Source organism: Leucoraja erinacea, chromosome 28, assembly GCF_028641065.1.
Source record: "Leucoraja erinacea ecotype New England chromosome 28, Leri_hhj_1, whole genome shotgun sequence".
In the NCBI taxonomy this organism is placed as follows: Eukaryota; Metazoa; Chordata; class Chondrichthyes; order Rajiformes; family Rajidae; genus Leucoraja; species Leucoraja erinaceus.
Genome location: NC_073404.1, coordinates 8,179,392 through 8,193,255, shown reverse-complemented (window position 1 = coordinate 8,193,255; position 13,864 = coordinate 8,179,392). Strand labels below are relative to the sequence as shown.

The 13,864-nt window shown below is 39.8% G+C and overlaps 1 protein-coding gene across 7 annotated transcripts in view; it reads left to right on the top strand.

The window, feature by feature from the left end:
- ulk2 (unc-51 like autophagy activating kinase 2) overlaps positions 1 to 13,864 on the top strand; it is a 92,916-nt gene that overhangs the window by 53,763 nt on the left and 25,289 nt on the right. For 6 of the 7 annotated variants that reach the window (XM_055657639.1, XM_055657642.1, XM_055657636.1 and 3 more), the window contains 4 exons: positions 833 to 893; positions 3,403 to 3,495; positions 8,881 to 9,018; positions 13,596 to 13,741. In XM_055657639.1, coding sequence (XP_055513614.1) covers positions 833 to 893; positions 3,403 to 3,495; positions 8,881 to 9,018; positions 13,596 to 13,741 — 438 coding nt within the window. The remainder of the gene's footprint in view (positions 1 to 832; positions 894 to 3,402; positions 3,496 to 8,880; positions 9,019 to 13,595; positions 13,742 to 13,864) is intronic. The other variant, XM_055657641.1, reaches the window with a different exon arrangement.

The following is a 13,864-nucleotide window of genomic DNA, read 5'->3' as shown; positions in this document are numbered from 1 at the left end:
TTTTAAGGTAACTAAAATAATCCAAATTGTGATTTCTGTTGTGTTGGATTGGTAATGTCTAATAGCAGTTTGAGGATTGAACTCGATTCATTCTTAAATGCAAGCTGCAGCTTGGTGCCCTTGGTCATGGGAATGTAGGGGGAGCAGCTAATCTTTCTATGAATGAATCACTGATGAATAAAAACACAATAAAGGACGTGGATGTTTATGTTATCTTGCTGATTTATCCAGTTTAGCATGTTCATACGTAATTGTGACATTTTGTGCTATTATGTACACTGGCTGTAGTATCATCATACTGGAGGTTCCCATGGGACTAGGTTCCAATTTATACTTTTAAACAAATCACAGGCTGCTTTCAGAAGCTCCTCGAGGTATACAAAGGGTCCCAACTCAAAAGGCCACTTATCCATGTTCTCCAGAGATGCTGCCTGACCTGCTGAGTATCTCTGGCATTTGTGTCCATTTATGTAAACAAGCATTTGCAGTTCCTTGTTTCTCCAAAATGTATACTTCTTTTGCACGAATTATAGCTTATCCACATCAATTACTAGTTCCTAATTAATTATGTACACAATATATATTAGAAATCTTTCTTCCTTAGCAACCATTGTTTATTTAGGATAAATACTGGATCAGAAAATATATTTAGATTGTTGACACAATTGCATCATCCTTTTCCGAATCCAACTTCCTTCAACAGTTACGGCACTCATTTGAAGCAATATTTGTAACTATTTAGATTATCTTAACCAGTTTGTGTTTATTGGAAAAGTTTTTGGTGTTCCCAACAAAGTTTATGCCTCTCAATCTGTTTTGAAACTTTGTACAGATGACATGCCATTGGGAACGGTGGGCAGACGAGCTTCCAGTGAATTTTTGATGTGTGGCGGGTGCGTATACATTTTTATATTTTATACTTTAGCATTGTTGTATAGAGGGAGGAAAGACTAGCAGTAATACTTCATCATTAGAACATGAAGAAAAACTAACTTCACGGATATGTTCTGTTTGTTTTAGAATTAAATATATTATCAATTGAAGTAAATTAAGTTGGTGTCACTTAAATAGTGACTTCTTTAAGACTGACAGTGACCATGTTCAAGATTCATAATGCTTGAACAAGTCTGTGGGTAAGAATTTGTCCATCCTTCACCCTTCCTCAAATAAATCAGAGCTTGTTTGGTTTTTCCCCCCCCCCCCCCCCCCCCCCCCCCCCCCCCAGGAGATGGTACCAGGAATTTAAATATATAAAGTAGAAACAAGGAACAACAGGGCTTTTTTTCTTAAAGCACACAAATTGCTGGTGTAACTCAGCTGGTCGGGCAGCATCTCTGGGGAATGTGGATATGTAACATTTTGGGTCAAGACCTTTCTTCCTGATCTGAAACGTCACCTATCCATGTTCTCCAGAGATACTGCCTTTTTTTTAAAGTATAGACAGTATTCCTAACAATATTATTCAAAGAGCCCTTATTGTTTTTCCCGTTCTGCTGTTATAACAAAAGTGTTAGCCTAATTACAATGTATGCATGTTCAATAGAATTATGCAACTGGGTGCATTAATAATTAATTAATAATTAATGGTCCATTAATAATTCCAGCAATTTCAGAACTTTACTTCTTTACCGATTCAGTTGTGTGGGTGGAGGAGAAGGGAGGATGATGGTTATGGGGAGAATAATGTTCGTGTGGCCCATGTCAGATGAGTCAGTGGACTTTTTTTTTAAATCTTGGATTTTGTTTCTTAGTGTTCAGTGTCTAACTTCAAAATTAAATCTGTACCTAAACAAATGTATCTATATCAGACTGTTTGAAAACCATTTCACAGAGTATTTGCTATGCAGATACTGCAGCTTTATTGACTATTTTGGGGAGCGAGCATCATTGAATATGCAATGTCTTGTGTAACTGTGACAATGGGGCATGTGGAACAGGCAGGGTCTTGTGATCAGACATGATTACATTTGGACATGATTTCCTGACATTTGGGTGAGGTACATTTAATTACTCCAGGTAATATAAGCTTAGAGGGTGGGAAATGAAAGTAGTTGTTTACCTTGCCTTGATGCAAGCATATAGCTTGTATGATGCAACATGTGTTGCTTGTGTGAACTACGCTGGAGATGTCTAGACATGTTCATTAACAATATTGATTTCCGTAAATAACTGTCCTTTTTTTTGCAAACTCCTGCAAATAGTAGAAGGCAGCATTAAATGACTGCTTGATCAAATTACATATATATGGTAAACCAGTGAAAACATCCCACGGTTCTGAAGAGCATTATCTTATTTTTTAACGATGCGATTTAAGATGTCATTAGGGCAGATGTCTAAGTACTTGATGGGAAAAAAAGTAGATTTTATATTTGAAGATGTAAAGGAAAGGGGGAGTGGCTTTAGTGACAATTCAATTGCTGAGACCCTTTGCAGTTGAAGGCATAGTCCCTCACCATGGGACAGTTTACATTTGGGTATAGTCAAGATGGAGGGGGCACAGGTATTTCAGAGGATTGCTTGTTTTTTAAAAATTGGAACATTTAATGTATTTTTGGGGAGAAGAGTGATGATGACAAAGTAGGGGTTACAGCTGTTCCCGAGGAGGAAACAGTAAAAGGTTGAAAACAAAGAACTGCAGGTGCTGGTTTATACCAAAGATAGACACAAAGTGCTGAAGTAACTCAACTGGTCAGACAACATCTCTGCAGAACATGGATAGGTGATGTTGTGTTTTACAGACTGGAGGAAATGTTGTTGGTTTATTGGGAATAGAGTAGAGAGTAGAACATGGAGGTGGTTCTTCTGGACTGATGAGTTTGCAGCGAGCACGAGGAGAGAGCGAGTGAAACTGAAGAAACGTGTATGTTTGAGACCAGGGCAAGATGGACTTGTTTAACCTGTTAAGCTAGAAGTGTCTTTGACACTTTTTCAAATAGCCTCTTGGTGGAGATGATGGGAGAGGAATGAAGGAACCTGTTTGCAGTTGAAAAAGGAGTGTGCTCCGATCCAAGGTAACCCTTAAATAGTGGGCAGTTCTTTCTGTACTCTTCCAATAATTTAATTACTATCGACCCAATTTATAATGTGTATCTATTTTTAATAAATATTTAATAGTTGACACCTGAGATTGACCAACCCACAAAAGTACATTATTTCCCCAAATTCACCTCCCTTCAGCATGACTCATAAAATAAAAAGTAAATTGGTGGAAAAATAAAAATCAATGTTACTTCCTCCAGGTACTGTCTAAAATCCTAAGGAAAATTATGCCACATATTAGAACTCAGTCAGCCAAAAAGAAGGGGTGTTGGGTTGGAAAGACTCCTATAGTTATGATGAATTGATTATCAGAATAGCAAAGTAAATACCTACTCTCATTTTGTTTCTTCACAAACCTGTTAGGCAGTCACCTTTAACCTCTTCAGGGGGCTCAGTAGCACTGCAGAGACCTTCCTCAGCCTCATCCAGGTCCAGCTCTTCTAGCTCAGCCAACAGGTAGGATCTTCATGTAGATTTTATAATGGAATAAAACAGTATGGGGCAGAGTTTCCATGTAGGCCACAATCAAGAGATTATATCTAAAATCTGCTTGAATTTGCATTGCTTAAGTTACTCTAAGTCACTACACAATTGCAAACATTAAATTTTCCATGAGCTAGAACATATAGATATTAACGAGTGGTAACCTGGTGTAGTTTTGCTAATGTAGTTGCAAAGGCATTCATCAGCAAAATTAAACCTCTAAAGACAAACTTATCTCTGTGGACAAGCCGTTGATTGGAAATGTCTGTTCTATGAAAAAAAAAGTTATACTGATCATTTAATAGCTACGTTGTCATACACTAGTTGTTTTCTTAACAAACTGAAATGCATTTTGATGTGAAAAATATTTTTTAATGAGGGCGGTTTGCAGTGCATTCTTTAATCAGCAGTATCTCTACTTTAAACCAGGAAATGCTCAGTTTATTTCTAGTCAGGAGCCTGACCTGGTGAATTTTATCTTGAATTCACTGTAAAAGATTATGGAAAACGCAATACGAATTTTTTTGGACAGAACTTGCAGAAAATTTCCCTTGGTTTAATTATCTCTAAGATCCTGAAGTCTTGCGAGAGTAAATTTGAAGAAACAAAATGAAACTTGTTTTTGACATTGATACACGGGTATTGTTAAATTTGTGATGGGCTGTGGTTTAAAAATTCCTGTTAGCATTGTAACTATTAGCATTTCAGATCAGCAGACTTCAGATTTTTGACCATCTGTGAAGAAATTTAACATCTTTTAGGTAGGAAAGGAACTTGGGAGAATGAGCCAAGATACACTGCACTCTCTAGAAAGCAACAAAACCGACGTGTGTAAATGAAGCATGAAGAAATGCTTTCATGTAAAGTTCCAAATAACCCGTGTACTTGTCATCTGATATCACTGTTGTTAAAGATTATCTGTACTGATCATATTTGCAAACTTTTATGTAAGACAAGTGAGTGCAGGAGCAGCCTCCAATAATTATTTGACCTTTTTCCAGTGTCTTATAACATATAACATTTTTAAAGTTGTTTTTCTACAAATATATAATCATTTTATATCTACTCAATTTATCCAAAGCTGCAGACATTTTTTTTGCAGTATAAAACTTGTTGTTTTCTTCTAATCCATTTTGCCTGATCCGTTGCCAAATGATGAATGGTCCAAGAGGGATATGGGCCAAATGCAGGAAAATTGGACTAGCTCAAGGGAGACATTTTGGTTGGAATAGACGAGTTGGGCTGAAGAACCTGTTTCCATGTTGTGAAACTCCATGACTCAAAGTTTATTACTTGATGAAACAAATGTTTCATCATGGTAACGTGTCATCTCAAAGATGGTACCTCCTAGTTCCAGCAGATAAAACCCAGAACGAGACTCAAACTTAAACTCAATTTAAATGTGGGACAAAAGTATTACCATGCAGGATAATAACATGTGACTCATCAATTGCATCTTAATTGAACAGACAGTATTTTTGTTTTGAAGTAAGTTGTGCGATTTTTCTGGGAATTGCATCCTGTTTCTTTGTATCGTCTGCATTGGAAAACTTTGCACGAGTGGTGTCAGAAAAAATTTCCTCCTCAATCTTGGATAATGAAGGGTCAGGATCTGGCCTTTCAAGCCTGCTTCACCATTCAATGTGATCGTGACTGACCAATTCTGCTGTCAGCTCCTCTTTTCTGCCAGTTCCCCATAACCATTTCCTTGATCTTTCAAACATTTGGATATCTGCATCTTAAATATATCTGATGATTTGGCCCCACCACCACCAAGAGAATCCTAGAGATTTACTTCCCATTGAGAAAATACATTTCAATGCATCTGTTTTTTCTTCTGATTTTCTGCACTTTTGCTTCTTGATTATGAGCAACCCAATTGCTTTTTAACCAGTTTGTCGCAGAAATGTTTATTTGTAGTTGAGCTGTAGTTTTTATAGAATGGAATGTACCTTAGGGGAAAAACTACACACCAAGTGCTGGAGTGATTTAGTGGGTCAGGCAGAATCTCTGGAGAACATGAGGAGGTGGCGTTTTGTGTTGAGGCCCTTGTTCAGACTGATTGTGGTGATGGCAGGGAAGAAAACTGGAAGAAATGAAAGCTGAGCAGAATGAAGCCTAGCAAGTAATAGGTAGAGGCAGGTAAGGGGAGGTTTTGGTAGGCAGATGTTTGGAGAAAGGCAGGAGATAAAAAGACAGACGTTGAGACGAAGATTGAAGAGGAAGAGGGAGGGTAAAAACAGGTATGAGTCCAGGTAGGGCACAGGGGAGGGGGGGAGAAGAAGAAAGGGGGGGGGTGTAGTTATGTATATCTTGAACCTATTGTTGCTTTTACTTGTACATTTTATTTAACGTGCTAGTTTCAATCAAGAACATCAGACAGGGAGTAGTTAATAGTTGATGCAGAATGAATATTGGAATTAAAAAACGGCAATAAAAATGATTTACTGTAATTGTGTTATAATGGTTTTAAATACAATAGTCAAATAATTGATGATTTCAATTCTACTTTTATGTGGGAGAAAAGATTTGGATTATTACTCGTTTTATTAATTCACATTTCAATTAAAAAAAATACATTTGATGTTTATCATATTGAGCAGTACAGATGTATTTTTAAAATCGCTTTTAACATTGATTCAAGGGATATAGCCTTTTCTCGGCTGGGCCAGCATTGAATATCCCACCCCTAGTTTGCCTCAAGAAGGTACTCCAGCCTTCTTGAATCACTGCCGTTCTGAAGTATGAGTAAAGCCACAATACTGTTAGGGAGGGTATTTCAGAGTTTGACCCAGTGACGGTGAAAAAATACTGAATTTCCAAGTCGGGATAGTGTGTGGCTTGGTGGGCAATATCTAACGGGTGGTATTCCCCTGCTTTTGCTGCCCTTGTCCTTGTAGCTGGTAGAGGTGGGGTTTGGAAGGTACTGTCTAAAGAGTCTCAGTGAGTTGCTGCAGTGCATCATGTAGATGGTACAATGCATGTCAGTCTGAAGAAAGATCCCAGTCTGAACCGTCGCCTGTCTAATCTCTTCACAGACGTTGGCTGAACTGAGTTCCTCCAGCACTTTGTGTTTAACTGAAACTGGAAGACTTGTTGTCTGTCTTGCTCCATATCATACCACTTAAAGCATACAATCACTGCATCACCTCAGGAGTCCTGTTTTCAAAAGCTTCTTGTTTAACTGTGCTTTAAATACATTTTACTGTCTGGCATATTGCCTTCAATTTGTTCAGACTAATACACGCAGCTCAATAACTTGGTGCTTTTCACATAATGTGTAATTTTCTGAGATGTAGTTCAAGTCCACTGCAATTGATTTCTTATTCCTAGACAGGATGTGATCGGAGATAGTGAATCTGTATTACTACTGTGTACCCCTGAAATTTTGTTTGATTGGCGTCTGGGGGAAAACTGTTCGGGATGAATTTGAACTGTAAGATATGGTTGGAGAGATGTGTGTAGGAAGGAACTGCAGATGCTGGCTTAAACCGGAAAATAGACACAAAAAGCTGGAGTAACTCAGCGGGGCCGGCAGCATCTCTGGAGAGAAGGAATGAGTAAAGTTTTGGCTCGAGTACCCTCTTCAGACTGAAGGAGGGTCTGAAGAAGGGTCTCGACCCGAAACATCGCCCATTCCTTCTCTCCAGAGATGCTGCCTGTTCCACTGAGTTACTCCAGCTTTTTGTGTCTATCTTTAGTTGGAGAGATATACAACACAGAAACGGGCCTTGCTGACATCCGACACCTGTTTGTTACTTCTACATGAATCCCATAATTTTATACTCTCCACTTTCCCGTCAACTTCCTCAAGTTTGTACCACGCACCAACATACTACGGGCAATTTACAACCAACAATTCACCTAGCGATCAATCTCATAGAGTCATACATATGGCCTAACTTGCCCACACCGACCGTATAAGTCTGGGATGTGACAACAAACTAAAGCACCTGTAGGGATCCCCACATGGTCACTGGGAGAATGTGCAGACTCCACACAAGGTTCTAAGTTGCATAACGTTGCCTTTAATAAAAGCCTTTATGATTGAATAACATTTAACAATTACTTAAGCGATTAAAAATTGCATTTATTTGGGTAGTAGTGCTATTTAATTTTGTTGACAATTGCTATGCTTTTCTTCATCCAGCTGCATAAAATAAAAGCAGAAGAATTTAAGTATTTTGCACCTCCCAAACTACCACCTACTCTCCCCCATCCCCTTCCACCACCACTCCTCTGCAGACATCACCAGAGGGAGGTTGTCGGCCATTTAGAGGCTTGAAAGCCTGTTTGATCATAACTTGGCAAGCAGAACGTTCTGTATGGAGCAACCGATGTTCTGTACAGTTCAGATGCCGCAAACAGAATGTTAAAGACTTCAAAACATTTCTGAGAAATGTTTGAGGTCTGCATAACTTAGAGCCCAGGGGGTGATCAATGACCCTGAACAAAAAACAGGAAATGCTGAAAGTGCTCAGCTGATCAGGCAGCATCTGTGGAGAGAGAATGTTTTGGGTCGATGACCTCTCATCAGAACTGCACAATGAGGTGACGTTTGTGTTTTCCAGCAGTGTTTACCAGCAGCACTAAATTTAATCATCACCATTCGGAAAATACAAGGAATGCTTTGTTTCCAACTGGCCAGGGAAGGGTTAACTTTTTTTAAAAACAAATCCAGCTTGTGTTTTCATTAGGCTGAAGTTCTTGGAAATTCAATTCAGAAAGATGACTCGACAAATAGTTTGAAGCAGGAGTGTCTTTTGCAGCCGTCATTAGCTTAAACTAAATACGGGATACTGAACGTCAGGCGGTATGAGATACATTTGTCAGCATGTGCTGCTGACCTGCTCTTGAACTATTCCTTGTTTTGATTTTTTTCCCCCCCTCTTGTGACTCACTTCCGTTGTTATGTTGATTGCCACCTTTTAACTTCTAGAATGCCATCGCTGCTGCTTTGGGACAAAGTGTTCCTAGCTGTGTTCCCTCAATTTGTTTTCTTGGAACTTCTAGATCTTATGTAATTGATGGGGAAAGAAAGGTGGTGTGAAACACATCATGTGTATAGCTTTGTTATTCTGTTGACAACAAACCTTCACTGAAGTAAAGCTTATTTGGTTAACCCAGACAAAGTTGAAAGCAGGCTTGTGAAGAGCTTTGTGCAGTAGGCAGTCATATTTCAAGTGGGAGGTTGTTTACAAGACAGAAACAGTTAGCAGCTTGCCAGCTTTATGTCGAATAACAGCTACTCACTCGCTCCTTTCTATCTGACACCTGATGTATTAGTTATTTAATGGTTCAGTTGCATCGAGAACCAAAATACTTGCCTCCTGACCGATTGTTGTGTTTTGACTCCAGGCAGTGCCCACCTCCAGTGTCTCCCCGTACTGAGTCGGCTCCAATTCCTGTCCCTACTCAGATCAGAAACTACCAGCGGATTGAGCAGAACCTGCATGTCATTTCCAGCCACAACGCTAACCCCTATGGATCACCCAGGTATGTGATTTCTTGCTTTTCTATGTTTTTTACCAGGTCACTCTAAAATGCTTGTGTGTGTTGTTCCTGTAAAAAGAATCTACAAGTGTTTCACCATCGCATAACGTGACTTCTCTTCTAAAATACAAGTACTAGTTTCATTGAGATATCCGCTAGAGCTTTCACCAGCATCTGTGCTGTGAACAAATGCTATCTGTATGGAGATTGCTCATTCTCCCTGTGACCACGTGTGTTTTCTCTGAATGCATCGGTTTTCTCCCACACTCCACAGATTTGCAGGTAATTGGCTTCAGTAAAAATTGTGATTTGTCCCTAGTGTGTAGGATAGTCCTATTGTTTGGGGTGATCACTGGTTGGCATGGAGTTGGTGGGCCGAAGGGCCTGTTTTCGCGCTGTGTCTCTAAAGTAAAGCCTTAAAAGCTTTCATTCCTATTTGCAAGAAAAAATGTAAAATATACAATAAACTCCCACAGCCTTTTCAAAAAAGGTTGAGATTATTAATTGTTAGTGACTTATTTATTCAGGAAAGAAATTATATTTGCTCCATATTCACCTGAATATTTCAGCTAACTACATTAAATTACAGAAGGAAATGGATTTTATGTTAATGTGTTTCAGCAGATCAGTGTGATGTTGCTGACAGTGACATTGCTGGGATAATTGAGTACAGGAGCTGTCAACTGTTGCACAGGCTTGTATAATATGGGATGGGCACATCAAGTAATATGCAGGAAGTTGATCTTGGAGTTTTTGTTGATGGCAGAAGCCTGCAGGTCATTTGTATTGGCAACCAAGATAAGCAACAATGGTGTCCTGTAGAAGCTGGTGGGAAGCAGTCTGCAAATGGGGTAACAAAAGAGAATGGGTCAGGCATTGACAAGGCTCGAAGCTGGCAGGAAATGGATTGAAAATATGTGGGTAGTGAGAGCGATAGCATGCAGTTAGTCTAGTCTTTGTGTAACACGTACCTGTATGGTTATCTCTAACTAAGTTTCAAATTACACAGCAGACACTTAAATCCTGTCTGATTTGAATACTTTTTCCCACGTCACAATTTATCATCTTGGCAACTGAACTCAAGATGAACAAAAAATATTGGCCTTTCTAGGAAGTCCGTTTCCCAAAATCTAAAGCGTAAATTTTACTCTATATTTTAAAACATGAAGTTTCTATCAGAAGTTCACAACATGTGAGGTTGTTGCAGTCGTAGCTAGTTGAGATGGAGATACCCCACTGAGTTTGGACCTTTATGACTCCACCAGTGACGTTGTTATGCAAGTACACCATCAGAACCTCAGTTGGGATTGAAAATAAATCATTTACTTTTCCGTATGTTAATGTGCATCCTGTAGCTTAAAATGCATTTGTGGTCCAAAGTCTGCACAATAGTAATGTGTTGAAATAAAATGTTGAAATACTCAATATGATGATTTGAGGCACTTGTATATAGAGCATAGAACATTACAGCATAGGAACAGGCCCTTTGGCCCACAATATCTGTGCTAAACATGATGCCAAGATAAACTAGTCTCATCTGCCTGCCCCTGATTTGTATCCATCCATATCATGTGTCTGTTTAAAAGCTTCTTAAACATCATTATCATACCTGCCTCCACCACCACTCCTGGCAGTGCATGTTCCAGGCACACACCACTTTGTGTTCTAAAAAAAATCCTTGCTCCACACATCTCCTTTAAATTCTTCCCCTCCAAAAAAATGAAAATTATAAGTGTGTTTGAGTATCAATATAATAATGCTTGTAAGAATGGTATCAAACAGTCTGTAAAATCCGCTGGCCCAGTACCACTGAAGTCCAAAGCCTACTGGATTAATGGAGTCTTACTGTCTACAGCAAGTCCCCAGAATAGCAATGAGCAGATAAAGCGATTTTGCAATGTTGCATATTTGTTAAATAATGGCACATGATATCATTTGGTAAAATGAGTTTTAAAAACTTAGTTTCCTTTATTAGTTTTAAGGCACCCTTGAACAAGTCTCAGTATGTTGTTAAACCGTTTGTTTTTTGCTTTGCTTAGTTCAAATTGCAGTCAGAAATATCAATGGGATATATTGAGCATTTACATTCTATTTCTCTAGTTTTATACAGTTCAACTATTTTCCATACAATGGAGTTTTTTCCACCTTGGGGGTTCTCCAATTATTTAATTTTCTGGTCCTTTTTATGATGTTTAAGGTGCCACGAGAAGAGGCTTGTTCATGACAAAATAAAGCAATCTGAATGGTAGCAAGGCATTGCAGTGACTTGGGAGTGTGTGACAAGTCAGTGATCTTTCTCACAATGGGTGGGTGCGTTGCTGGGGGGGGGTCCAGAATAAAGATAGAAAATATTTTATATATATATGTGAAAGAGAAAAACCACGTCAACATGGACTTCCCTATACGAAAATTTAATACATGTTTCTAAGTTTACTAAATAGATTTTGTATCAAATCTATTAAACCCAGCAACTGTAAATCCTAAAGGGCGGCAGCATTGATAGAGACAGAACTTGTGTGTTGTGCCACCTGGAAGTAGGATCTGAGGTCAGCTTTTACCACAAACCCACGTTAAAAACCAGTTGCCAATCTGCAAAAGAATGTAGTATACACAGGACAAATCATCCGTTAGCTAGAAACTTAGCGACAAGATAATTGCACAAAATTCAGGAAGACTTTTCTAACGGCAGGGGAATATATATATATATATATAATGCAAGTGGTAGAGTAAGAGGCCGTCGATGTCAAGAAGGAGATTGACTTGCCTGCAGATGTTACTTCAGTCATTAGAAATGCACCGTGAAAACTTGTCTACATGGGTTATTAAGCTGATGTTCTCCTTGTCCACAAGAATGTTCAATTCGTGTTCTTTGCTAATTGCTTCTGTGTTGTAATGACAGTGGAATCTGGTGCTTCCAAGTCATGGTATAAAACTGCCAAACAAACCCTCCGTCTTCCCCACCCAGCACTCGCCTGTATCACCAGGTTTTTATCCCATCTCCCACCCCTCTGCCAGCGTTCTCCACCTACTACAATCAGTCTGAAGAAGGGTCCCGACCCAAAATGTCACCTATTAATATTCTCCAAAGATGCTGCCTGACCAGCTGAGTTACTCCAGCACCTTGTACCTTTTTTTAAAATTTAAAACCAGATTCTACTCCTGTATTGCCATTGCTTTGGTAAACTAGACTTCTATAAGACCACATTAAGATGTATTAAAGAGCTCAAAAAGCCAAGAATGTTGTGAGATAACTTGCCATTTCAAGCACGTGAAACTCTAGAAATAATTGCCCCCTTTTCCAAAAAAGGCTGGATTAATGGAGAATACAGAGGAAAGTTTCACGATGTAGATAGGAGCCAACCAAGGCTTTGATGGTTGGATTTTGATGCTCTGATGATTTACCTGTTCATGCACCATCCTAGTGCTGGTGGATCATCAATGGATCATCTGTCTGGTAAAGGTTCACTTTTAAAGTTCATCTCCAGTTTCAGCTCCTCCATGTCCTTACCCCATGGTATCTCTACAACCACCTATGATCCTGCAAGACCTTTCCAACACTCCATTTCTGGGACCCCTGAGAGTTGTTGAGGGAATTTGGTGGTCAGGTGAGTTCAGAGATGCAGCAGGAAACGGGCCCATTGATTCCATGCATCTGTTCACTCTAGTTCTATGCCATCCTAGTTTCACATCTACTTCCTGTAATCTCAGGGGCAATATACAGAGGCCAAATAACCTACACACCCGAACGTCTATGGGATGTGGGAGGAACCCGGAGAAACCAGAGGAAACCCATGTGTGTCACAGGGAGAACATGCAAACTCCACACGGACAATACCTTAGGTCAGGATCAAGCCAGGGTCTCTGGTGCTGTGAGGGAGCAAGTCTATGGGGGGGTAGAGTTCTCTCCCCACCTCTTCATTCCTATCCCCACCCTTTTTATCCCAGCTACTTCCCCTCTACTCTTTCTGACTAGATGAAGGGTCCCAACCAGACCATCACCTATTCCTCCTTGGCTTTCTTATTTTTTTGCTTCAGATTTCATCATTTGCAGTCTATTGTGTGCCTGGCCCCTGATGGTTTTCATTCATCATCAGTGGTAATCCATTCTGTGTAGCCCCCTCCCTAAACCCGTGCATTCCGTTTTTTTAAAGATATTTTTTGCCCTCATGAAACGCGTGTGCCACAGTGACACACCAGTGGGGTTGAGTTACTACCTTACAGCACAAGAGACCCATGTTTGGTCCTGACTATGGGTGCTGTCTGTACGGAGTTTGTACGTTCTCCCTGTGACCTCCAGGTGCTCCGGTTTCCTCCCACACTCCGAAGACGTACAGGTTTGTAGGTTAATTGGCTTCTGTATAATAAAAAAAAATTGTAAATTGTCTCTCGTGTGTAGGCTAGTGCTAGTGTATGGGGTGATCGCTGGGTGGCCGTGGATTCAGTGGGCCGAAGAGCCTGTTTCCACGCTGTATCTCTAAAGTCTAAATGTAATCAGTGTTTGTGTGAAGGAGCCTGAGATGTACAGCATGATGCAAATCGATGTTGTTCTGCGTTCATTGTTATCTTCTTGAATTTCTCAGGTCAGGAATGGTAAAGAGATCTAACACAAGCCCAATGGGTTTCATGAAGCCAACAGGAGGGTCACCAGCCGCAGCTGATGCACCACAAAACCCCAATCGCAGACTCTCCACCGGATCGTCCAGGCCCTATTCCCCTTCACCATTAGGTGGGTAAATGGAATGCGTTCAGTATTGTATTAGAGGTTTTCTATGTCAGATTTCTATTGCAAGTTGCAGCAAAAACCATGTAGAAGACAGTATGTCCTACATTTGCCCTGCGTATTTGCAAG